General features: G+C 39.6%; 1 protein-coding gene across 11 annotated transcripts in view; it reads left to right on the top strand.

Annotated features, from left to right (window-relative positions):
- The first annotated feature begins 1,632 nt into the window (after nucleotides 1-1,632).
- st3gal3a (ST3 beta-galactoside alpha-2,3-sialyltransferase 3a) overlaps nucleotides 1,633-27,234 on the top strand; it is a 50,987-nt gene continuing 25,385 nt past the window's right edge. For 2 of the 11 annotated variants that reach the window (XR_003785495.3, XM_029145919.3), the window contains exons 1-8: nucleotides 1,646-1,873; nucleotides 5,939-6,094; nucleotides 15,108-15,150; nucleotides 15,224-15,316; nucleotides 18,922-19,016; nucleotides 24,161-24,224; nucleotides 24,336-24,431; nucleotides 25,577-25,763. Coding sequence is in view for 9 of the 11 variants with exons in the window: in XM_029145919.3 (XP_029001752.1) it covers nucleotides 5,980-6,094; nucleotides 15,108-15,150; nucleotides 15,224-15,316; nucleotides 18,922-19,016; nucleotides 24,161-24,224; nucleotides 24,336-24,431; nucleotides 25,577-25,763 (693 nt within the window). In the remaining 2 variants the exon portion in view is untranslated. The other 9 variants (XR_003785494.3, XM_029145918.2, XM_041070188.2 and 6 more) reach the window with 8 other exon arrangements.

Here is a 27,234-nt window from a genome sequence, read left to right as displayed (position 1 = left end):
GTGTGGTTATATTTTTAAGACGAAAATGAAACAATGGCAACCTGTAAAATCTCCAAAAAGGGTGTTAAATACAGTGGCAACACCATCAATTTATATTATATATTTATATTTACTGTTGAACTTTGTCTGGGCTTCATTAAATGAATAAAATTTAAAACACTTAACTTTTACATCACTCTGTAAAAATGTACATCAGATTTCACATAAAACTATAAAATTTAAAATCGCTGAAAACGTCATATAGATAGATAGATTGGCTAGTCTATTCAAGGGAGCGGTAAAGTTGGCTAGCCTTCTCTTCGGAATAAAATAAAACTCATTAATTACACCAGAGAGTAGGTAGTAATACCTAGAGTAGGTAATTTTGCATATTGGCAGGTTTTCTACAGGGTTCCACACGCATATTTAGAGGTGTGATAACTTTATATATAACGAGTAAAATACACACACACACACACACACACACACACACACACACACACACACACACACACACACTAAATGAATGCAACAAATTTTCAGCTAGCCAGCAAGATCAACACTGCTGAGTCCCATTACAGATCAGACTTAAGACTACGCACAAAACCACAAAACACATCGTTAAGCTGAAATGCTGAAACCTCAATAACACTGCTAAAAGAAGCTGAACACAAATATGATGTTTATGAAGAGCTGAATGTGCAGATGTTAAAACCAGAGATAGTTGAATATACAGTACAGTATCTACTGACACAGCAACCTGATTCAAGACCTGCTGAATTGAGCTGAATAGCAGTTGGAATTTATTTTATTAATTGGATGAAAGCTGACAACTACTGTACTTCACACATGGTACATAACCAGAGTCTGGTGTTTGTTCACCTTGCATTTTTGTTGAGCTTATGTTCATGTAGCTTAGCTCAAAGTAGGCTATAATGTGTTTAGTCGTATCTGATCAGACTCTGCAGTAGGTTTATTTACTGTACACACTGGCTGAAGTCAATACAAAGGATGGAGGTGTTTGTAACGCTTTGCTCAACCAGTTTGTTTGGAAAAAAAAGCCACTTTTATTTTTCTAAGCCGAAAGATAAGATGCATTATTTTATAAATCACAGAAGCATTTATCAGAGCAACCAGTGCCTTGAAATCAACAGTGACCCCCACAAATAGCTGTTTTAATAAAGAGATCTGAGGTTTCTATTTTGATACAGGTCTGACATATACAGTAGGAAGCATTATAGAAATAGTATATATGTAAAGATACACATTAAAGTGGTAGATGTGATTGTCAAATTACCGCAAGCTGAACCGTGACGCAGATACAGACAAAAACCATAAATAAAAAATCCTATGGTCTGTGGTGGATTGGTGTACTTTGGTGAACTTTACATTACTAAACTGTTGTATTGTGTGATAATATGCTGTACTGTACAGTATAGTGGTGTATTGCACCATACTGCACTATACAGTAATTATATTAAATTTTAATTCATTTTTATTTATAAAATAACAACAAAGTTATCTTCGGGCACTTTACAAAGTAAGGTTTAAGACCTTACACAACTAAACCCAACAGATCCCACATACAGACAGGCTTGCTGTGTGGGATCTGTTGGGTTTAGTTAGTGTTGTATGTAATATACAGAACTATAATTATAGTGTTGTACTTTATTTTACAGTACTATAATTATAGTGTTGTACTGTATTTTACTGTACTATAATTCTAGTCCTACAGTGAATCGCAGGCCGCTCTACCCGCGTCCCTGTCTATGACGGCCCCCCTCAAGTGGGTGCAGGATGTAAATGACGAGCCGATCCACTCCTGCTTCAGCAGCTAAGGCGTCAGTGACGGTGTCGGTGACGCTCCTGTCCGCGCCGTTACCGCCTGAGCGAGGTGAGTAAAGCGATTTTCCTTAATAATGTTGCTCGTTGGCTCTTGTGTCCTGAGCTGCTGGATCCCCGTTCTCCGTGTTCAGCCCGCTGCGGGGAGGACACCGCCGCTCGCCCTTGTTGTACAGAGCGGGCAGCGCTGTGGCTGAGCTCCGTGGTGACGCTGCCAACTGGACAATTAATCCGAGAATCCCCGTGGACTGGCTCAGCACTAGGGCTGGTCGCGTAGTTAGCTCAGTAGCTAACGTGCTACGCTGCGGTCTGTAATGTGCTATCAGGCCAATGCAGTCAGCATCTAGCGGTTAGCCGCTAGCGGCTAGTCCTTAGCTGCTACTTTTGGCACAGAGGGAACAAGTCGACTGCTTGGACATAACTCAACATAACTACTTTGTGTAACTTGAGTTGTCGCATATATGTGTAATAATGTGTGTTTAACTGTTTGTTTATGTATTTATCCATTTGAAGCACGCAGCTGCGCATCGAAAAATTGCTGTGATTTAATAGCCTTTTATTACAAGCTATTAAATGCACCGTCTAGTTTAAGGGAACGTCACCTTCTATGTTAAGGTATCAAATAAAAAGTGATGCTCGTTGCATGTATGACGTGTACAAACTGCGTTTAATAACGCGAACAGCAGATCTTTGCTATCAAACATTAAAAATCGCAGGGTTGTGATTCCATTCCATCCTTCCAATATTTCCAGAGAGTATATAAAAAAATCTAGACATAAAGCTAATAAAACTGTTCTAGTAAGAACATGAGCTCAGGGTTACGTCTCCGCAATGGCAAAACATTAGCATGTTGGGTTTTGTAAGGTTTTGGTGTTTCGGACCCTTGGACTGAGCATCACCTGTGAACCCTGACAGGCTTTATGTACCTCTCCAACTCTAATCATTGCAATGACTGCCCAGTGCTGTGCAGCCAAACATTTCAGATATTGTGCAGATATCTGCTAACGATGGTCATGGTTTAGCCTTTCATCAGCTGACGTGACAACTCATGGAGTGAGTGGAGCCTAGGCTGCAGAGTTGCAGTCTTACACGCCTCTCTGCATGTTCTCTACACCCGCCACCCCCTCTTACTCTTAGTTATCGCATAGAGATGTGTCTGCTCCCCGACCACCTAAAACTTACAAGTCACAGACAAATCAAAGAGGAGTGACTTATCAGGATTTAATAAACATCAGAACGGTTCCTTCTACAGAACAAAGTAACAGTAAGCTAAAGTGTGGTTAATTAATCTCTCATCTAAATCCTTGTTATTAAATGACTTGATAAGTGACTATCACAGATCTGTTCTGTCTTGCTGAAACCTGGCTGCAGCAGGATAAATATGTTAGTTTAAATGAGTCAACTCCAATGGGTCACATCAACTATTGTATCATCTGTATCCCAAACATAGTTATAGCTCATGTCAGAGCCTCTCGTCCACTCTAAAACTCAGAAAACAGTTGTGTTTTGTATTGTTTACCGTCCTCCTGCTCCATATTCAGAGTTCTTAACTGAATTCTCTGAATTCTCATCTGACTTAGTTCTTAACACAGTTAAAGTCATTATAGTGAGAGACTTTAACATTCATGTAGATGTTGACAGTAACTGTCTCAGCACTGCTCCTTAATAGACACTATTGGTTTTAGTCAGCATGTAAATGAAGCCACTCATTGTTTTAATCATACCTTCGATCTTGTCATGACATATGGGGTTGAAATTGATAATTTAATAGTTCTTCCCCAAAACCCTCTGTTATCTGACCATTTCTTATTAAATTTTGAATTTACCATAATTGATTACCATAATTGATCTTGCAGCAGCTGGAAAGAAATGTTACTATAGCAGATGTTTGTCTGACGACGCTGTTGCCAGATTCAAGCAAATGATTCCATCATCTTTTGCCTCAACGTCTTGTAGCTACACAGAGAAGTCACCTCCTTACCTTAATCCTTATGAACAGGTTGGTTGTCTTGTAGATGATGCTGCAGCTTCTCTATGTACAATGTTAGACACAGTAGCTCCTCTGAAGAAGAAGGCAGTGAATCAGAGGAGGTTAGCTCCATGGTATAACTCAGAGATCTGCAGCCTAAAGCACAGGACCCGACAACTAGAAAGGTAATGGCGTTCCAACAAAATGAATGTAAACTGCAACGACAGTCCAATAATATATAAACAAGCACTTTGTGCTGCTAGAAAGACATGTTGTTCCTCCTTAATTGAGGAACACAAAAACAACCCCAGGTTTCTTTTCAGCACTGTAGCCAGACTGACTAAGAGCCATAGCTGTGTTAAGCCTCCTATCCCCTTAAATGTCAGCAGCAATGACTTTATGAACTACTTTACTAATAAAATTATCACTATTAGAGAAGACATTCATGAGCAACTTCCCCCAAATGACAGAAATCACTGTCTAGATCCAACAAACTTAATAAATTTACCAAGTCCTCTGTCCTACTAGAGCTTTTCCCCCAGAACTCATATATAGTTAACTTTAATAATTAACTCTTCCAACTTGTCTTTTAGACCCAATCCCAACTAAATTACTCAAAGAAGTTCTACCTTTAATCAGCTTGTCCATATTAAATCAAATCAACCATTCTTTACATATGTACCACAGGCTTTTAAAGTGGCTGTGATCAAACCTTTATTGAAAAACACCCTGGGCCCTGGAGAACTAGCCAACTATAGGCCCATATCAGAGATTCAAAGATTCTTGAAAAAAACATGGCACCTGAGTAGGAACACCTGATTAGGAATAACCTCACATCATTGTTCTATGTTTGACTAGCCTTGTCTCTGTCTCTTCAGTAGTTGTGCTTCTCCCCCACTCTCTATTTCTCTATCTTCACCTACAGGTATTATTCGACTCAGAGCTATGTGTCTGTGCTGGGCTGCTGCGAATCCAACCGTCCTGCCTGTGTCCAGTCCCTGGTCCAACCATCCTAGTTCAACCATCCTGCCTGTGCTCTGTTGTTGCTATCTATCCCCTCAACCCAACCGGTCAAGGCTGCCCACATCCAGCCTGGTTCTGCTGGAGGTTTCTTCCTCGTTATAGAGGGAGTTTTTCCTCTCTACTGTTGCTTTCAAATTGTAATTAAAGGCTTGCTGTATGTGGGATCTGTTGGGTTTAGTTGTGCAAGGTCTTAAACCTTACCTTGTAAAGAGCCTTGAGATAACCTTGTTGTGATCTGGTGCTATATTAATAAAAATGAATTAAATTGAGTTGAAATTGATGTTCTACATCCTGTGGTGAATGACAGTTTGTTGAATTGCTATCCACATGTAGAGACAGACTCATACCTACAGGCAATTTGTATTTGCCTCTAAAAGTCTTTAGACAATAGGAAGAAGCTCAAGTAGCTGAAAAGGCAAAACTTCTCTGTTGAGCTGAGCTCTCTCTATTGTAACTTCAAAGAAGTATTTACACCACAGATAACCAAGCTGGAACGCGCTGCCAGGGGTTGGGGCTTCTTTGTTTCCTGGAAAGCGAGGGGGTTGTGGTTTTTGAAACTAGTACGTGATGTAAAGCATGCCCTTTTTTCAACCACAAATATAGCACACAACCGATGCTTAGAAGCAGTAGTAATAAAAAGCTGAATAAAATATGGACTAACATATCACTATTGTAAACCAGAGTCACGCATGAGTCCTGTTACTAAAATGAATCATTCAAATGCCTAAAACCAGCCATAGCAACCAAGTGAAAACACTGTGATGCCACTCTAGACGTGATGTGATGTGGTCACAGGCAGGACTGACTGGCACCTGTTCGACTCTCCATTCCCTCTGTGGAGCTCCACTGTGTGTAAAGGCTGTAGATGAGTGTTAGGTGTCTACCTCCTTGCTGTGTCACATGAAGCAACAGCAATGTCGCACTATCGCTGTTGCTTCATGTGCACATTTAAATGTCACTCAATTTTAGATTTTTACAGATATAAACAGTGTTTGGTGAAAGGTCCTGGGTTTTGAACAAACCAGCCCTGTACAGTAGTACTAGTAGATGGAATTACGAATTATATAAAGAAAACGTGATGCGATAGGTGTGAGTGCAGTACTGACCAGTTCATTTTGTGTCCAGACAGATTCCAGTGAGAGGTGTGCCATGTATGAAAGTTGGAGATGAGAATGAAACTGTGGCTCTACCTGATCCTCAGCGTGTGCTTCATGCTGGCCGTGGGATTCCTCTACTATTCCTCATGGAGGATCAGCTTACGAGTCTGGGTTCACAAGTCATGTGAGTCTCCTTGATAACAGCTTAATGCAGTAGACATATGTCCGCACTATTGACATACAGGGCAGGCCTGTGTTGGGTCATCGACCGTAGGTTACATCTGTGATCAGTTCTTCTGTTTGGGGTCAGGTTCTGAGCTGGGAAAACCTTTAGGCTGGAGTGAAGCTGTTTGTAGTCAGACAACTTCTCTGTGACATTGTGTTCATTCTCATAAAGGAGAACAGCTGTTTACACATAGCTAGGGTGCTGTGTCTGGGATGAAACATGCAACTGTCCAGCGCCCAAATGTTCATATTCGCATTGATTGGAGCTCAGTCTGCTTGATCTATAGGTTTGATGGGACATATATACTTGAGCTTTAAATGGTTTACTAAACAATTTAAAACTGTTTCTTTGGGCTTCAGAGTCAGTAAATGTGAGCTTTTCTGCAACCTGAGTTCTGGGACCATGTGGACAACTTTGCCTTAACATCTGTGAACATAAAATATACTATAATATAGAGTATCCTCCCTCCCAACTTCTTAGACAGCTATGTTTAGCTATTTTTGAGGGAGGGTTTTGACGCTAGCTAACAGGTGAACTAACTAACACATCTAGTAATAATTAGAAATGATCATTTGGGCCAAAGATGTTTTCATGTAGAGCCAGTCCTGTTCTAGAGGAAGTCTACAATAATCTCAAGGAGCTGTGTACGCTTCCTATATAGTTTACTGTTTATTAGCCCTTGTGACAAAGTGGATGTGGACATGGCTTTAACACGTACTATCGCAGGTTTGTTTATTAGGCAGTATATTATGTTACAGTTCATTGTTTTAGTTAACACAATCAAGTTTTGTTCATTAATTTAGCACAGTTAAGGTTAACACTATAATTTAACATGCATGGAGGAGGCACCCAGCTACTCCTTTGTAGGATTTAAAGCTTTTATTAGATAAGCTGTGTAAACCTGCCAAGAAATTGTTAATCGTTGAGTAAGGTAGAGCTGGATGACTGAGTGCATCTATGAAGCTCAGGCTCAGCTGGAGGGAGAAGAGTGCAGCTGTGTGCACAATGTTGGTTTAAGCTGTCTTAAGTGAAGCTTGTTTTTGTTCTCGTGGTTGTTTTGTATATACAGTATGTGGGGGGCTCTCCTGTACATAAAATAAAGCATTTCTTGTGACCGGATGATGCGTTTGAGCCTCCTTCTCTGTAAGCAGCCACTTCAAAATTCCTTAGCATGCGATTACATTTCTATCATGTGCTCTACAAGTATGGAATTTTATCAGACTCAAAATGTAATTCACCATACAATTGTCAATTGGCAATTCAATATGCAAATATCGTCGTTCAATTTAAAAATGCATTTTGCATTTCAATATGCAAATTGGTCATGTAATTTGAAAATGCATTTTACATTTTGCAATTCAATATTAAAAGTGGCAGTTCAATACTTAGTTTCATTAATTAAAAGTATAAATAAAAACTTAATAAATTGCATTTTGTATTTTCATGTTTTTTTGTAGTAGTTTTATTCAAATGGCAATGCATTTTGCAATTGACAATTCAATATGCTATTTGGTAATTTAATTTAAAAATGCACTTTGCAAATGAAAATACAATATGCAATTTAAAAAATGCATTCTGCAATTGGCTATTCAATATGCCTTTTGAAAATGCATTTTGCAAATGGAAATGCATTGCTAAAAATCGTTGATTAAATACCAAGCTTTATTAATTAAACGTTTAAATAAAGTGTTACGAACTCAAACTCGGGTTTGACAGGGAACCTACTAAATACTCTCCCCGTCGGTTCCGAACCGGTGGGGCTTGACGGAACCCTGAGGCAGGAGAGGAGATGCGGTGGAGATGGAACAACGACAGCACCCGCTCCGAGCGGGGAAGCTATGACTCTCACCGAGCGGGGAGGAAAACGCCCTCACACTAAGCAGAGGAGTTGGCACCGCAGCCAACGTGCATCCAAAGCTGTGAACCCGTCGCGCTAATAAACCCCTCAGTAACCCTTCACGCTCACCTGGCCGCAACCGGCAGATCAGGTCGCAGGGAAAACAAGAGGGAAGACCCCAAATGCACGACCACATACGACATAACGGTTAACAAGGATTTATTAAAAATACAACATAAATTCACTGCGTGGCAGGATCCAGTTCAACACAACCGGTGAGAACTAAAAATCGCTGCAATGCATAAAACAATCGAAACTCACTAAACACTAAACGCTCCGTAACAATACGGGCAGAAACCTGAATAAGGAACACAAAACATAACATAAACTCACTGTTCAAACACAAAAGGGAAAGAACTAAAAATCACTGCGATGCAGGTAACAGTCTACTAAAGACACTAGAATGCTCCATACACTATGGGCCAAACCTAGACATGAACACAAGACATTAACTCAGGACAACTAAGAACTAAACTACAGCACTGTTTAACAGGCCAACTAAAACATCCGTATCACGGGCAAGGTTCTAAACATGAAACATAAACACCAGACACTCACACCTTCCAGGAGACAGGACATCAAAGAGACAAAAGGAATTCCACTTCTTAAATTCTCCTTTCTTTAACTAGTAACCTTGGTGTAGCTTTCAAGCTACGACCGCGTACACACCAACGGTGTATGAACACAAGGACATGCCTTAAATACTAACAAAACAGGTGGGTCAACTAATTAGACAGGAAATACACTCAAAAACAGACCCACACCAAAACCCCAGGAGCGCCTCTATGTGACATTCAGCCTCCGCGCCGCTAAATCAATTGCATTTCATTTGTTGTTGTTGTGCTTTAAAGGCGTCTTTATCCAAGTGCGACTCAAAAAGTCTCAAAATTAAAAGCGTTGATCAAACTTGACTGGCCGGGGTTAGACTGTCCTAACCAATCAGACCACTACTGCAGCTTCAGCAAACAGACAGAATGGCAGAGGCATTCAGACAGACGTCGGTGCTGTGTCTGTCTGTACAAACTTTACTGCCGTTGTCTTGCCAAAAAGTGACCGTCTGACAAAAATTGATTGCCAATTCAATATGCTATTTGGTAATTTAATTTGAATTTGAATTAATTTGTGCGGCGAACGTGATGCTGCACCAGTCCAGTCCTGGTGCAATCCTCATCTCGTGCAGCAAAAATGCTCACATAATCCTGTAAGAGGAGGTTCAGCTGCTCCTTTTGCACCGCGTCCAGGGACTGACCACTCCAGGTCCCCAACTCCCTGACGGCGGCTACAGTCTCTGCCGGAGGTAGTTGGAAACTGATGTACTGTAGACGGAGCACCTGGCATGTGTCAATCCGGAGCCAAAGCTTGGGTGCGCCGACCATAAGCTGGAACTTGAGTGTGGTGGTTTACTCCCGCTCCCCTGCATCTCCCCCCGCTGCGGCTTCGGTCTGACTGGAGCGGCACGGTTTCTGCACCGAGGCTGAGGCAGGCCCGTGACACATCTATCCGTGCACCCCAGCGGCTCAGTAGATCCAGACCCAGTATGCACTCATCCCGGATATCAACAACCAAAACTCATGTTCACATTTCTGGCCCCCCACGACCACCTTTAGAGTCTTTCTACCAACTAGCGGAGCACATTCATCAGTCAGTAGTTCAGTGTTGATAGGGCCCCAGCCAGCAGAGTCAAGAACCATCCCCCTGCATAGCAGGCTAATGGTGGTGCCTGTGTCCACCAATGCGTTGCAGGGATAGCCCCCGATGATGCACTTCACCAACAATCCTTGTGAAGTCCCACAGCGCCCCACAACAGGGCTATCCTGACAGAGGGATGTCTGCCAATGGGATGAGGGTTCCCTCACGGCCCCATCTCTCGCTTGTTTCCCACCTCACTACTTCTGTCTCTAGGCGCTGAAGCTAAGCAGTCTCTAGCAAAATGCCCTGGTTCTCCACAGCGATGGCAACACCTTTCCCGGGGCTTACGTCGCCTCGGTGGAGTTGGTTGAGCCCGGCTAACTGCTGGTTTGGTGATCTCTTCCTCTTGATCATCCACGGCAGCTGCTCGAATCGAGGCGTGGCGTGGTGTGGATTGGCAGGTAGTTTCTCCTGGCTGCAGCAGCTCCTCCACGCTTTCCGCCTCTTGTAGTACTGCCTCCAGAGTAGATGGTTTTGCTAGTCGTACATGCTGACGAAGGCGTTCAGGGGTAAGTCCTCGAAGGAAGGCATGGAGGCTCAGTTCTTCCACTGCTGGAGGCGGGAAGGTTGGATGGCCTCGCCGGGCTAAGAGCTTTACATCGGCCGCAAAGGCACCGCCAATATTCCAGATGTTCCCGGTTTCTCTCTGCTGAGACCCGCTCTCCGAAGCGCCACTCCAATGCTGCAGTCATTGTAGTCAGGTTCCGCTGTTCCCCCGGGGAGAGATATAGCAGCACCTGAAGGGTGGCCCCCCCAGCGCCAGGGCTAGGTGCATAACAGTTTCTTCAGGGCTCCACCCCCCGCAGCAGGCCGCCAGGTTGACTTGTGCTAGGTATGGTTCGAATGGTGTCAAGCCATTGTAGCGGGATAACTTAACTGGAGTGCGGGCTGTCATCGCTAGTTGCTGCTCAGTTGGCTCTCTCCTAGTGGTCCATGGTGTATTGGCTAGGCTGCTAGGGTGCAGGCGGCGTGCACTTGTGCCGTCAGGTTGATGGTGTGCCCTTGCTTCCCGCTTGTTTTGCTTGTCCTAGCTCCTATCCATCTCCAGGTGACGAATCTGTCTCTAAATATTAGCGAGTTCTCGCTCCATGGTGTAGCAACACCGTCTCTTAAATCCTACTTCTGACACCAAAGTAACGGCCCTGCTAATCGTATTGCACCTGGTTAAGGAGCGAGCTAAGATGAAAGCCAAAGTGGCTAACTGCTAACTGTCAATCCTAGTGCCAAGCTATGAGGGAGAGTATCTGTGTCCCACACACCGCACAACCCCAGATATCTCATAGTCAGGAAGCCAATGTCTTCTTTGTGGGTGCACTCTTGGCAGAGTGCCCAATGCACTGCTGCACCCTGAGGGTCACCCACACGCACACTCCCTCAGGGTGCAACACAATACAACAACAAGGAACACCCCGCAACCACATGAACAAAAGGCCAAACCACCTAAATCAAACTTTACCTTTACATTACCTAACTCCTAACGTTAAATATTTCACAATAAACACAAAAACGCTACTTTACCCATAATCCTTAGCGGCTTAGGGCGGGAACACCCTGGGCCGCTACAATATATATGCAATGTAAAACCTGTCTATCTTATAGATCATCTATCATCTTATAGATCATCTCCGGTCCGCTTGCCATGTTTATAAAGCTCTGACATTAAAGCAAAGACTCCGTTCAAACTGCAGATAAGCCACTTGGCAGTCACGTGACGTTAAACCAGTAAGATGCTTTTATGTTGCCAAAACCTAATTATTAGAGCCAAAAGCTTTTGACGCTTAATTCTGCTTTATTTTAAATACACCAAGCTCTGCTTTGTTATATTAACAGATGTAATAAATATCCAGTCCATCTGATCTTTGTCTGTTCCTGCCTAAGACCAGTAGAACCAGTAGCATGCTGGTTTTATGTTGCCACAAAGTGATTAAAGATATTTTAGTTAGAAGTTTGTTTTGCGTCATTTTAACTCCATTGTCCTCTGCTGGGTTATATTAATAGATTTAATGAGCATTCAGCTCACTTGACCACTGTCTGTACCTGTCTGAGACCAGTACAACCAATACCGAGCTCTGCTTTGTTATATTAACAGATGTAATAAATATCCAGTCCATCTGATCTTTGTCTGTTCCTGCCTAAGACCAGTAGAACCAGTAGCATGCTGGTTTTATGTTGCCACAAAGTGATTAAAGCCATTTTAGTTAGAAGTTTGTTTTGCGTCATTTTAACTCCATTGTCCTCTGCTGGGTTATATTAATAGATTTATTGCACATTCAGCTCACGTGACCACTGTCTGTACCTGTCTGAGACCAGTACAACCAATACGATGCTGTGTTCATGTTGCCAGATCATGCCAATATCTTTGATTGGAAGCTTACTTCTTCCTTATTTTAAGTTCATCGAGCTCTTCTTGTTAATAATAACAGATTTAAGTTCACCTGACCACTGTCTGTATGTGTCTGAGGCCAGTAGAATCAGTAAGATGTAGTGTTCATCCATCCATCCATCCATCTTCTTAACCGCTTACTCCCTAGTGCGGGGTCACGGGTGGTGCTGGAGCCTATCCCAGCTGGCTACGGGCGAGAGGCAGGGTACACCCTGGATGGGTCGCCAGTCCATCACAGGGCAACACATAGACAAACAACCATTCACTCACACCTACGGGCAATGGAGAGAAGCCAATCAACCTAATGCACGTCTTTGGACTGTGGGAGGAAGCCGGAGAACCCGGAGAGAACCCACGCAGACACGGGGAGAACGTGCAAACTCCACACAGAAAGGCACCAGGGCCGCCTCCGGGAATCGAACCCAGAACCTTCTTGCTGTGAGGCGACAGTGCTACGCACCGCACCACCGTGCCGCCCCTGTAGTGTTCATGTTGCCAAAAAGAGATTACAACCAAAATATTTTGATAAGAAGCTTATTTCTGCCTCATTTTAACTTAATCAAGTTAAAGAAGAGTTAATAAACCTTCACTCTATTCGACCACTGTCTGTACCTGTCTAAGGCCAGTACCACCGGTATGATGCTCGTTTCACGTTGCCAAAAAGTGCTTTTGGCTCTAATAAATACTTTTTGGCAATGTGAAGACAACATCTTACTAGTTTAACTGGTCTCAAACAGGTGTAGAAAGATGTACTGGATGCTCATTAAATCCGTTAATATAACCCAGCAGAGCACAATGAACCTAAAATAAGGGAGAAAGAGGCTTTCAGTAAACAGATATTGGCTTTAATCACTTTGTGGCAACATAAAACCAGCATGCTGCTGGTTCTACTCGTCTTATGCAGGAACAGACAAAGATCAGATGGACTGAATATTTATTACATCTGTAAATATACAAAAGCAGAGCTCAATGTATTTAAAATAAAGCAGAATTAAGCGTCTGAACAAAAGCTTTTGGCTCTAATAATCACGTTTTGGCAACATGAAAGCATCTTACTGGTTTAACTGGTCTCATGCAGATATTAAAATTGGTAAAATAAATCGGTGGTCACTCGTGCAGTTTCAATCAGACACAAAATGTGAAGAACAAACATGTTGCAGCAATATTGGGTCGTAGATTTGAGTCCTAGCGTCATTTCATAGAGTTAAACAGTCACGATCGATGATCACTGTAAAGAGAATTATTATAGAATTTACTACTGATTATTTCCGTTGTTTACACAAAATCTAAAAGGCTTGTCAGTTGCTGGCCTTCCCTAGAGCCAGTCTAAAACGTATCATTGTCAGTACACGACGCCTGGTAATTTTCAACCTTTATGTCATACTTTTTTTTTTATTCATTTGGAGTCTGCAAGATTGTCATGCTGTCAGGTTAAGAGTGGGTGATTGTTTCTATAAGTCGTCCTGTTATTGCCTGATAACCTGTCCAGGTCAGACCCTGCCTTTGCTAGGGTGACAGTGACAATTGTTGTGATGGTGCCCAACAGTTGTCTCATAGAATTTTAAAATATTACATATTTTTTATAAAACTTGTAAATGAATTAACCAGAACCAAATGCTGTATTTTCATTACATCTATATGAGCGTATTTGAATCATCTGAACTGTATGTACAGTATGGACCAGGTTATCAAGCTTTGACCATAGCAGAACAGCAGAGGGCAGCATTGTATCATCTGTTTGGAATGTGCCTTAATGGACAATGGTCTTATGTACAGTATATAGTGTAAAACTCAGCACACTCTCCATCATGCTTGTCTTTGTTTTTTGTCTTCTGCAAAGTGAGCTGATATGGAAATGTTCACTTCTATAGTGCGCTTAAATGTTGCCAATTATTTAAGGCCTGGTCTCAAATCAAATCAAATCAAAATTTATTTATACAGCATTCTCCAACAACCAACAGGTTAACCAAAATGCTTCAGTGAGGTAAATGTTTAAAATATATGAAATGGAAAATGTAATCAAACACAATAGTTCTCAACCAGTTTAAAACTAATTCATCATACAGATCATTCCATTAATCTACTGTAAGACAGAAAAAGACATAAACCAACCAAAAAATATATAAATATATAAAAATAGATAAGTAGATAAAGAAAATAGGTAAATAATCAGTATGATCTTCTAGTGTTCTGCTAAATAAAACACATTGTTATATAGGTGTGTTTTAGGACCTTAAGTCTGGTGCTAGATACAGTTACAACGAGAGACTGTTCCAAAAAGTAGGTGCCACTACAGCAAAAGCAGGGTCGCTCCATCCTGGTCTCGTCTGAATGCAGTGACAGGGCTACAACTAAAAAAGTGAAAAGTGGATTAATGAACTTTTTCAGTTTCAGCTATAGTACACAACACACAGGAGGAATGATCTGCCAATAAATGAGTCCTTTATGAAAAGTACTACCTGTTACCACCTCGACTATTAATTCATTTTAGCAATGTACTGGGCTACGCTATGTAATTAAACATACTGGTAGAATTTGTGTAATACACTGTAAGGCTTTACATGTTACAGTACACCGTAAAGTGCCTTGTAATGACTTTTGTCTTTGACCTATATAAATGTAATTTATAAAAACCTCTTTTCAATTAAATTCAGTTTGTTTAAAGTAAATAACAGCATTTAAAAACAAACATCACCTCAATGCACTCTACAACGTAGGTTAAGGCCTTACGGAACTCAATTATAAAACCCAACAATACTTTTCATTTACTGTATAACTGGAGCTAAGACACAGTAGTGGTAGTAGTCAAGGTATTAATAAATGCAAACGAAACCTGGGTTCAATGGTAGTTCTGTAAAACCTGACCATTTCACAGTTCTGTGTAAACCTGCAGGTATAAAGATACAAACACATCCATTACAGATGCAAAGAGGTGAAATAAGTCAACAGAAGTCCTGAAGTTGAAACTAACATATACTCCCTGTCCTTTTTCTTTTTTGTAGTGTACGACGAGCAAGGCTTCCTTTTGAAGCTGGATGGTACTCTGTGAGTAGACCTTTTAGATGTTTTATAGCCAGTGTACTAACATTGGCTGACGTCCCTTCCTCCATGCCTACAGGTCTTTGGAGCTGACCTACAAGTATGGCAATCTTAGCAAAGGAGCCTGTAAGCCTGGTTTTGCAGCTGCTAAGATGACCGCCATTTATCCAAAGTAAGAACACACAACACAGTTTGGTTTGGAGACATTAACAGGAGTATCAAGATGGTTCACAGTGGGCTTAGGTGTGACTGAACAATAATCATTCAAATGATTTATACTTCTTAGATCCCACAGTGTACACACTGTGTACCTGTACACACACACACACCTGGGTAAAATGTTGTCAGTATTTGAGTGGCATAGTGGAGAATGGATTTCATTTCTTCCTCTGCATTATTGTACACCAGCTTTAACTTTGAGCACTACAAAAGGACTGCAGACAGCTCTGTGATAAATGATTTGCTGCCATCAGTGTGTGAGTGTGACAGTGAATGGGTGAATGAGAAGTAGTGTAAAGCGCTTTGGATCCTGGAAGGGTGTTTAAATGCGCTATATAGGCTTGGACCATTTACCATAAAAATTAAACTGCATTATCTACTAAAAAAATTAAGGTAACTTTTTGCATCAAATTTTTATTGAATTTATGCAAGACTTGTTGTATTTAGTACTTAAATGTGTCTATGTATCAAGTATTTGCTTTTAAAGCTTAAAAACTAAAAGTTGCAATATTACTTATTTGGAGTGGAGCCTACTTTATTACTGTAAATGTGCTAGTCTCATTTTAAAGTAACATTATGTGTAATTTTGAATTTTGAAATGCAACTTCAGCCAATACTCAAGTGAGGATACTTTTTATCATGTGTATACAGTACTACTGTATAGTTACAGTATTGTACCTTCAGAATGCTTTTGCAAATTAAATCAAGTAGTAAATACTATCATTTAAAAACAAAACAAAAGCAGTAGCAGAACACTGTTTAAAAAACAACCTTATTTTTGGAGGAATGGCAGAATACTCCACATGGGCTCTCCTATTCCAGTAGACGCAATTTATCTATTAGATTTTCCCAAACGTATTCAGAAGAGGCGCAGCTCTACGTACACTGATGTGAAATTAACAAGATTATTTCTTTGTACAAGTATATAAGATTCTCAAGGATTACAAAAATAAAATATTTTAGGGAAAAATTGCACACTCTCTTTTGTTCTGAACAAATTACATTAAAGAGTAATTTTGATATTTTAAACTACACAGCATAGTTAATTATTTGTTGCAGTTTAAATTATGTTACATTTACATCATCTAAGATACATTTTTTTTCAGTGCTGAATGTGCTTGTTGCATCCAGTCCTTTTGCCCTCTGCTGCTTGATTGTGCTGTTCAGTCCGAACCTTGGACCTGTTCACTGCCGTTGTCATTCTCTGAGCTCCAAAGACACGCAATCCTCTGACTGAAAGATTCAAGACAACATTGTTACTGGTCTGAACGTCCAGGTCATAAACTGGTAAAATAACATTTCTTTTGTGCTGAGGTGCCCAGTCCACACATCCCTGTTCAGCTGATTGCAAATAAAGCATGTGACAAAGAGAGATTCATAAACTCCTGCCACTTAGGAAGCATAGTCCATGTATATGAATTACTTTGCCCTGTACTCCTTATTCTTCTGAGTAAAAATAATGGGATGGATGTACAAACACCCATTGTCTGCTTGACAAGATGTAGTGACACAGCAAACATTGCTACTCACTCTGTGCATTCTATTAAACTTATTTTTCACTAAATTAATAGCAACTTAGGTACATTGTGGGCAGGTGTGACTGTGGAGTAGGTCTAATCTTTTTACCTGTAATTTTGGGAAACATATTTATGACTTTATCTGTAACAGAACCAATCCCTCAAACAAAGGTAAATCATAATTTCCTTGAACATGTCTAAGTGTTTCTTTTCTTATTTTCTTATTCAGGACCTTTTAGAATTACTAATTAGCACCAAATCAGAGCTCATATGCACTTCATTATATGATATTACACATGAAAAGAAATGAGCCCCCAAAGCTCGGTTAAGGATACACCCTATGGACAGTTGTGTTTTTACAACAAATTCCTGTGTGGGTTTATGCAGCCTACTGTTTGCTATTGTGTTACATCTCTGTCTGTTTATGCAACAAACAAACCGTACATATGCTTTCATATATACAGACCATACTATACACATTGATTTGTGCTCGAGGTAGAAGCTGAGGTGTCTCTGCATTCATTAAAGCCTCAGTGGAGACAGGTGTGAGTATTAAATAGAGCATAGTCTGCTTAATGTTGTGAAACAACAAACACATTAAACTTAATGCTTGTATTTTATTGTTACGCGCAAGTTTGAGCCCAACTACTTATAAAGACATTGTCATGGTCATGTAGATCATAGTAAATAATCAACTTCTGTTAATATATGTCAAAGTTGTTTTTCTGTATTGGCCTGCCAAAATATATGGATATAGGGTGACTGACTCACTACAAGCCAATTGTCACGGTCCCAGTAGCATTGTTGTGTCTTTTCTAGTTTCCTGTTTTACTTTGTTCTACTTCCTGTTTAGTTCCCGCCTCTGTTCTAGCTTTATGTACAGTCATGTGTCTCACCAGCTGTATCCCCTTAGTAATTAGCCTTGTACTTAAATTCCATGTCATGCCATACTCCCTTGCCAGATTGTCTGTGTTCCCATGGCAGCATTCCAGTGTTTTACCAGTAAGTCCAGCCTGTGCATGACCTCTGGTTCGTTCTTAAGAACCTTGTCTGTGCCTCAATCTATATCTGCTGTGTACCAACTCTTGCCTGCCAGACTACAATTATTATTAAATCTAATAAACTTCAAGCCTTGTCTTAGCTGTGCATCTGGGTCCCTCACCTTACTGTTCGTGCAGAACAATCTGGCCAAACCTGGACCTAGCCGGCCTCCAGTCAGTTGGTACTTTTGCTTTTGCCCTGGATTATTTTGTGTTTTGTGGGGGACGTTTTCACCTGGATCATGGACTTTGCCTGGGGACCTCCACCTCTGCTACACGGAGCTTGCAAGGGAATACCAGGACGCACCCACCTTAGAAGCACGGCGGAGTGTAGTGGAGGAAGCGATCACCATCCTGGAGGAGGAATATTGGTGGTTAGACTATCCAGGTGTAGGGGAACTTTTTGACTGGTTGTGGGAGGCGCAAAGTTCTTTACCACGTCTAGTTCCTGTCTGTCCTGTGCCTTGGCACCGAGCGTGTTTGACCATTGCCTGAACCTGACCGTTCCTTGCCTGAGCCTTGTCTGTGCCTCAATCTATATCTGCTGTCTACCGACTCTTGCCTGTCTGACTACGATTATCGTTAAATCTCCTAAACTTCAAGCCTTGTCTGAGCTGTGCATCTGGGTCCCTCACCTTGCTGTTCATGACACCCACAAAATAAAACAACAGACAAGACAACAGAAAAAGCTAAGCTGATGGAGTCCTGACAAAGAAAAACAGGATCTGACAACAGTCTGGATCATTCTTCAAATTCATTCATCAAATGTTCAACAGAGCTAATTATTGCCTGGCAGCTATGAGGTTTGCTCAGCACACCTCACATTCTCCTTTGAGATGAACCGTAATTAGCATGACCTTACATTGTTTGAAGTACTTTGCCACGGGTTAAACAATATGCAATTGTGATGTTGATTTTCTAATTTATATAGTGTGTTGATATACCAGTACAAAACCTCTCCATTCTTACCTGTTTAACTTGTTTTATTTTTGTGTCAATAGATTCAACAAACTGGCACCAGTGTTCCTTGACCTAAATTACAAAAGATTTGCCAAGATTGGTGATTATCCACCACCATTTGGAGTAAAATCACAAGGTATGATTATATGTTCTTGTTCTGAAGTTGGCCTCATTTCCAAAAATTAGAACTTGCTTTTTCGCACAACTAGCTAGAAACACAACCCTGAATAACCGTATGGTGGTGTAGGTACTGAGATTAAAACCAGAATGATGAGCAAGACTTCACACGGAGAAGAGAGTGAGCTGACATAACTAGATAATGTGATTGCTTAGCGATGGTGCAGTTGGTCAGGTCTAGGTTCAGCAACAGTCTGCACTCAAAGAATAAGGTCAGCTGACTACCTGGATATATTGAATGACCAGGTTATTTCATCAATGGATTTTTTCTTCCCTGATGGCACGGGCATATTCCAAGATGGCAATGCCAGAATTCATTGGGTTAAAATTGTGAAAGAGTAGTTCAGGAAGAATGAGACATAATTTTCACACATTGATTGGCCAATACAGAATCCAGACCTTAACCCTATTGAGTATTTAAAGTACTAAAAGAGATAGGTGTGAAAACTGGAGGAAACCTTCCAGAATAAAAGCACCACACACAGTAACTTAAAGCTACCAACATTACACATGTTGGAAGTCTGTTGTGGGCCTTCCTGCTGCTCTGCCACACACAACACACACTGCCTGCTGGACATACTCTATGTGACATATTGCTCTGTGTGACATATTGTTTAGCATAGGAGGATAGGGTTAGGGTTAGGATACGACTTAATTAATCCCACAATGGGGAAATTTTAGTGTTTACAGCAGCAGCATGATGCACCAAAAAGAAAAGTAAACACCTACAGTAACTAGAAAAAGTAATTTCTCGAGAAATTACATGGGAGAGATGATCTGCTGCCACAACGAAGCCAAACGCTGGTTAAGCTGCTGACGTCACAAAGTTGAGTACGACAAAACTATGAAAACGACAAAACGTTGATTAGATTAAAACGAAAAAAAAGAGATTAAAACGATGACAGCGATTAAAAAGTTGACCGAGGTAAAAAAGATGTCAAATATTAAAAAGTTGACCAAGTTGCGTTGTTGACAATTATGAAAAAGCTGACTAGCTTTATAATTTGAAAAGATTTGAGGAAGTATTGGTAGTTAATTGCTTAACTGTGTAATAGTTTAATAAGTAGTTATAATTAACCATTTAGAACCAAAAATCTTGCTTGAAAAAAAAAAAAAATTGGTGCTTTTATTTTGAAAGGATTTAGAGGTCGTGTGTAAGTGATTACTAAACTATAAAATAGTCGTTAAATGCTCATAATTTATCATTCAAAGCAAAAATAGCCCTTTTAAAGCAAAGGATTTAGATTAAGCCTTTTTAGAATAAAAGCATCATAATAAGTGTGTGGTTACTTACTGTACTGTAAAGTTTTATTATTTATTAACGATTGGTAATTATTCAGTCAGAACCAGAAACTTAAAGCAAATAAATTGCATTGGTGCTTTTATTCTGACAGGATTTAGAGGAAATGTGTGGGGGTAATAATAAAGGTATAGCTAGACACATCATTAGAAAGACGACAAGTATGACTACAATTTACTGAAAAAAATACGTTGATAGAGTGAAAATTCTGGCTGTAGTGACGATTGAAAGACAGAAGTTCTGTCGTAAAAAAACGAGCCCTCACACTCTAGCTGTGACATCATGCACTCTAGCTCACACAATACACACTAGTGGAAAAGCTGAAAATTTTAACAAAAGCCACCCGATGTTAAAACGCTCAAAAGGTGAAAAATATAGAAGGTACAAGGATGCTGATTTACACAGAGAACGTTGAAAGATGATAAGACGCTTTTGAAGTTGAAATGGCATTTCTATGCCAAAGCATGACGATGTCAGATGCTGATGAAAAGAGCCAAGTTGACAAAAAGTTAAACAATGATTACTATAGACGAACGTTATAAAAAAAGATGAAAAAAGCTAAATAACGTTAAAAGTTGAAAAGCTGAAAACTTCAAAAGTAATGCCCTTGAACGTCTGAAGATCGGAATTTGTGCTTTTATTTTGAAAAGTGTGTGTGGTTAATTGCTAAAGTTTAAAACAGTGTGAATGACTAGTCACAGATGACTCTTTTATAATATAGCTGAAAGTTGCTAATATATTAAATATATAACTCAATTTACGTGAAGGAAATCAGAAAGTTGCTGATATATTAAATATATAACTCCATTTATGTGAAGGAAATCAATGTAAATATATTAAGAACTGAATGCATAAACATGCCTCTAATTGGTATTAAAACCAGATTCCTACTCGCGAGTCAAGGACTTGTACCATTGAGCCACAGGTTATGACTAGTGGATAAAGAAAAAGCTGAAGCAGTTGAAAGATTTTCTAGGAAAGCTAATGATTTTGACTTATGCATTAATTCTGAAAGGATTTGGAGGATGTGTGTGCTCAACTAGTAAAGTTAAAACATTGTCAGCAACTATCCATTCAAAAGCATAAAACGTGCTTATAAGTAATTGGATTGCTTTTATTGTGAATAGATTTTGAGAGCGGAAGTGTGGGTTTTGATTATACTGTAAATATTCTAATTAACTATTTGTAATTAATCAGTTGAAACATTACTGAAACTACCTGATGAGTTGAATATATAGCTGATCAGATCAGCAAAGAAGAAGTTGCAGAGCTGAATGTGCACAAATAAAACAAGAACAGTTTGATTTCAATAAAAGCTGTTTCACACATGATTACAGTGCGGTAAATCCTTTTCTGAGTTTTGCTGAAAAACTTGTTCCAGTCGAGTTTCGAACTAGCAGTTCTAGCATTTAAGTATGGCTTGTTTGCCACTCAGCCACAATAACTACTTCGTCTATGATATAGATTACTAATATAGTGATACATTAAGCATATAACTCAATTTATTTGGGAAATACAAATATTTATATTATAATGTGATTGCATAAAAATTCAGACAGGAATCGAACCCCGATCACCCACTCCAGAGTCAGGACCTTAAATCGTTGAACTATGGGATACAACAGTTTCAAGATGACTTTGCTGAAGAGTTTCCTCCACATTAAAAGAAAGTCAGTCATTTTAACATGTTTATTTTATTAAACAAAGACTTGAATGTTGCAACAGTCTCAAAGGTGTAAACCTAATGATAATATTTTAATACAAAATCATGCATCAATGATTGCAATTTCAATTTTAACATATTGTAGTGAAAACAACCGTTTTTGTGTTTGTAGTGTTATAGTTAAAGTTAGGATTCAAAAAATGTTATAACTTTGGTGATATTAAAAGAAGATGACATGAAGATGAAGATATATTGTTGAATGCTGTAATGTTGAATTAGTTCCTTGAAACAACCCCCTCAACTATTAGAAAGACCAGGTAGTTTAGAAAAGCTTAATGTCTACACCTGCTCTTACGGGGAATGAAGAGTGCAATGAACTCATCAATAATATACATAGAGCTGCTGTGAGCATTGGGAGTTTGACTTGTAAGTCAAAGTGCTACTGAGCTCAATCCCTTATCTGCTGCAGCTGCGCCGTTGTCATGGAACAGGCAGGAACCTCCACTGATCAGCACAAAGAGCTGGAGTGAGGCTGATTTCCACCCCAGCTTAACAGGCTTGGTACTCTAAAACCATACAGGTTAATACAAAAATAACTTCACTATATGAATCCCAAGGCTTCAATGAACAACTGGTGTACGTTTTATGGTTGAAGATTGAAAATTGTGGCCACAGTCACGATTTAAAAATGCCTGTCCCTCTGTGATTTTACCCAGAAGTCAGAGAGTATTTTCCATATGAGTGAATGGGAGGATTTCTGGAACTCTTTGTGCTTTGAGGCAGATACAGACTAAAGTAAAGTTTTGATGTCTTAGCCAGGCACATCATTGGAAAGAAGACAAGTAAGACTACAAAGTAAGACTACAAACAAGTGAAAAAAATACATTGATAGAGTGAAAACTGTGGATGAAGTGAAGAGTTAAAGAGAGACGTTCTGGCGTAAGAAAGCGCCTCTCATCACCCACTCAATCAGAAACACACACTAATGGAAAAGCTGAAAATTCCTCAAAAAACACCCTATGCTTAAACTGCTATAACTCAGAATCTGTTAAAGATATCAAAAAGCTAAACAGGACATTAATAGTTGAATAGTTAAAGATTTTTTTGTAGTTTAAATAGTGTCTGTAGCTTAAAGTGTGTTGAAGTAGTTAAAGCAGACAAAGCTGAAGAGGATTTGAAATGTTGTTTCCATTCATTTCAATGGGGAAAAAAGTTGAAAACTTAATAACTTGAAAAATATGAAACATATGAATGAGAAAAGTAATAGCACACTTGTCATTAAAAAGCACATTTAAACATTTTGATATTAGAAAAGTTTCTGTAGCTGAAAGAATGTGGGAGTAGTTAGATGTAGACGGAAGAACTATAATAATAATAATAATAAAGTAGAACAACTAAACAGTGAATGCTGGAAGCATTTACTGTGATAAAGATTACAACAAGTAACACAATGACTCAATCACTCTTCAGAGACACAAACATAAATGTGCAATAACAACAAATGTGATACGCTGCAGTTTATATTGCAGTTTTTTATTTGTTCTTTTTTGTAAATAACTATAATTAAAATTGTAAATACTTTTCTTTGGCACAAGAGGGAACAGAGATGGAGTCAGACCACATACAATTCCTTGGTTGTCCTGTGCAAACTTGGCGATTAAAGCTGATTCTGATTCTGAAATCTGAAGATAACAATTATAATACTAATAGTGCAAAAGAAAACACTGGTAATGATAGTGCGAGAAAAAAACAACAACAGTACTAACAGTACTGGTAAACACCAGAAAGATGAAAACCAACATTTAAACTTATGCATAATGAAACATCAGCAATAATAGTGCTAGAAAAAGGCAGTTGTGTGTCACTGCATTGCTATATTGTAGAGGCTTAGGGAGAGGAATAAGCCCATTCACTACATACTGTAACTCCCCTGGATACAGATACTAATAAGGCTGTAGGCTTCTTCCTTGCTTGTTGTATAAGACTGACTGAAAACATACAGTCTTATCCAGCCATCGGCTCTGCAATATTTATTACACACACAGTCTAGTTGTGGAAATAATACTGTAGCTGGATGAAATATGGTTTTAACATTGTGTCATATGCGTGTCACTTGTCTGTATCTCTCTTGTATCTGCAGAGAGGATAATAGATCATCTTCTGTCGGTCACTAAAAACTATGGACTTGGGGAAAATCTTGACATGTAAGTTGCATGCATACTTGCTGTCGTCCATCACAGTTTACACTGTTCACAGTTTCCAGTATGAATGCTCAATATGATGATGATCTTGGTTTTGTATCTGCTCTGCTGCAGTATAAGCTGTAAGACGTGCATCATTATGGGGAATGGAGGAATCCTTATCAACAAGTCTTTGGGACAACAGATTGATGGCTTTGACGTAGTGGTCAGGTACATCATCACACACTGCTACTGTACTTCTACAGGTTACAATTAAAACATAATGGGTGGTCACAGTCACAAACTCCACATATTCATCAAATAATGCTTAATATAATATAATATAGTAGAACATGTACATAATATACTAAGCTAAAAGCGTCAAGCGTTTCTATCTAGTTCATACTAGTGCTGGGCACATTAACGTGTTAATCTCATTAGTGACAGACTGATACATCCTAAGTGTCTGAAGGAACAACACCGTAAGTTGTTTCTGCCTGCTGCTGTAAGACTTTACAACCTAAGCTGCTCCTAGTAAATCACTGTTATTGTAATTGTTGCTACAATTGTTACCTTATACTATAGTCACCATCCAAATGTTTGGGCAAACTTTTACCTTAATATCCAGTCAATCCATGGTGGAATTACCCATCACCTCAGTGTGGATGTGTGTATATAATGGATACATTTTTAATTTTACTTAAATTGTACGTAATTTTGATTCTGCTTTTGTTTTGTACTGCTGCTGCAACATGGACATTTCCCCATTGTGGGACGAATAAAGGTCTATCTTATATTTACACAAGCTGAATCCGAATCAGCTGAATCATCCTAGTACTTTGAGTTTGAAGTATTATTTAAATGCAATACACAGCGTTGATGCCAGCAAATCACCCACCTAAACAAACAGCGGAGGGAGACTTCGGCAGACTACATTGGATGTATTGTGTAGTATGAACAAAAGCAAGGCAAGCTAACAAATGCCATAGCTAAGTGGTTAGCTACAAACTACAGGCTGATTAGTGACGGAAGATGTCGGTCTGAGGAACGTTAATAGAATCAAAACAAATGATGGCACATGTGAGCCTCCCTCATGACGCACCATCACAGAAAGAATACATGAATTGTATCAAAAAGAGAGGACTATAAAATCAACGGTGTTACAACATGCACCAAGGTGGTTTTAAAATAAAAATGCACAATATGCTGCTTTTGTGTTCGTAACTGAATGCTTATCATAATCTCTTAACCACGATTAATCTCAGAGAACGTATGCAGTTAAAGTATTTTAATTACTGCCCAGCACTAGTTCATACAGTTAGTTTTTGCATAGTTTTGGACAATGTGATGGTTTTTAAGTTTGCTGTGGCTTGCAGGTTAAATCAGGCCCCAGTGAAAGGTTATGAAAAAGATGTTGGTTCCAAGACGACCCTGAGGATCACCTATCCAGAGGGGGCCATCCAGAAAATAGACCAGTATGAGGACCAGTCACTGTTTGTCCTCTCTGCCTTTAAAGCTCAGGACTTTAAATGGCTGCGGTACATGGTCTTCAAGCAGGGGCTGGTAAGAAAGCTTTACTAGTTGCCCAGCTGTTAATCATGATGAATACTAATAATAAAAACACATATAATAATGACCCTAAGGGTAGTGCTTTCATTTAAGTTTAGTTTGTTTAAATACCATACCAAAGCACATATTGCATGTTAGAATGTGAGTTGTACAATATACAGAATACAAAATGTTAATATCTCCTCCTTACTGCAATCAGATGCTGCAATAAGCAGTGTTACATTTTGTAAAGCTGTACAATATTCACAATGTACAATAATCATCTTCTATTATTTTACACATACACTTCTCACCAATGTACACCTGGATCTCTGTATCTTCATTCCCAGCCGTAATGTGGAGGCCTAGGTTTTAATTTTTGTTAATTCCTAGTGTAAGTACTGTATTAGTAATGTTGCTTTTAACGCAATTTGACGCAATAGTGTTCTCATTCTTATTCTTATTGTTATTTGCAACTGTATATAGAAAAACCCACAAATCCAAATCCAGATTAAAGGCATAATTATTTTAAATTGTAAATAAAACGTGTTTATGCCTGGCCTCGTTCTGGCTGAAAGACAATGCTAACCACTAAAACTAATGTTCTACTGCTGCTAGTACATGTTTTTAGTTGCACCAACCTGTTCTATAGTAGCTCCGTCCGTCACTGCGTCGCAAGCACAACCACAGCCAACAGATTTGGTGCGACTGAAATTAGCAAACAAACATTTTACACCGTAGCATTTAATGAAAGTTTACCATCTTCACTTCATATACAGTTTTTCTTACTGTTTCTCATTCATCCATGACACCAACATGTTTTCTGATCTGTACTCTCAAGCATTTTTCCAGCTGCATTATCTTGCTGTGTTGCTCCCCCATAATAGAATAAAGAAACTAGAGCAGCTCAGTGTGTGTAGTACATCCAGCGTCTGCGTCCTATGATCCATAGTGTCCTGAAGCATCTCTTACTAGAAGCTTTACCACAAAGGAAGGCGCTAACATGATCTTAAAGTAGAACCTGAGCTGAAGCTGGTTCCTCAGAGGAGCTTGGTAGCTAAAGGCTCTGCTTCCCATTCTACATGTAAAACCTCTAGAACCACCAGTAGACCAGCTCTGAGAGAGAAGCATAAGGAGCTATGAGGTCTGGAAGACAAGATGGAGCTGATCATTACAGGCTTTGAAGTGAGGAGATGATTGGGCAAACTGTAAGGAGTAAGGACTTACATTGGTCCAGCCTGGAGAAACCATTTTTTTTAAAGCTAAGAGAAGATCATTAGTGACTCTAACCAGACCTGTTTCTGCTATGATGAATCTAAACCTTCATACACGTTATTGCTACTCAGATGGTAACTTAATTAGAGATAAAGTGCAGAGGGATATTAGCCTTTAGCTGCTAGTTTTCCAGGATCTCAATAAAGGTTTGACCACAGTCACCTTAAAGCAAACCTGTTAGCAAAGATTGGTTGATATGATTGGGTCTAAG

The sequence above is a fragment of the Betta splendens genome, chromosome 4 (genome assembly GCF_900634795.4).
Source record: "Betta splendens chromosome 4, fBetSpl5.4, whole genome shotgun sequence".
NCBI lineage: Eukaryota > Metazoa > Chordata > Actinopteri > Anabantiformes > Osphronemidae > Betta > Betta splendens.
Note: the sequence above shows the minus strand (reverse complement) of the source record. Positions and strands in the feature narration are given on the sequence as shown.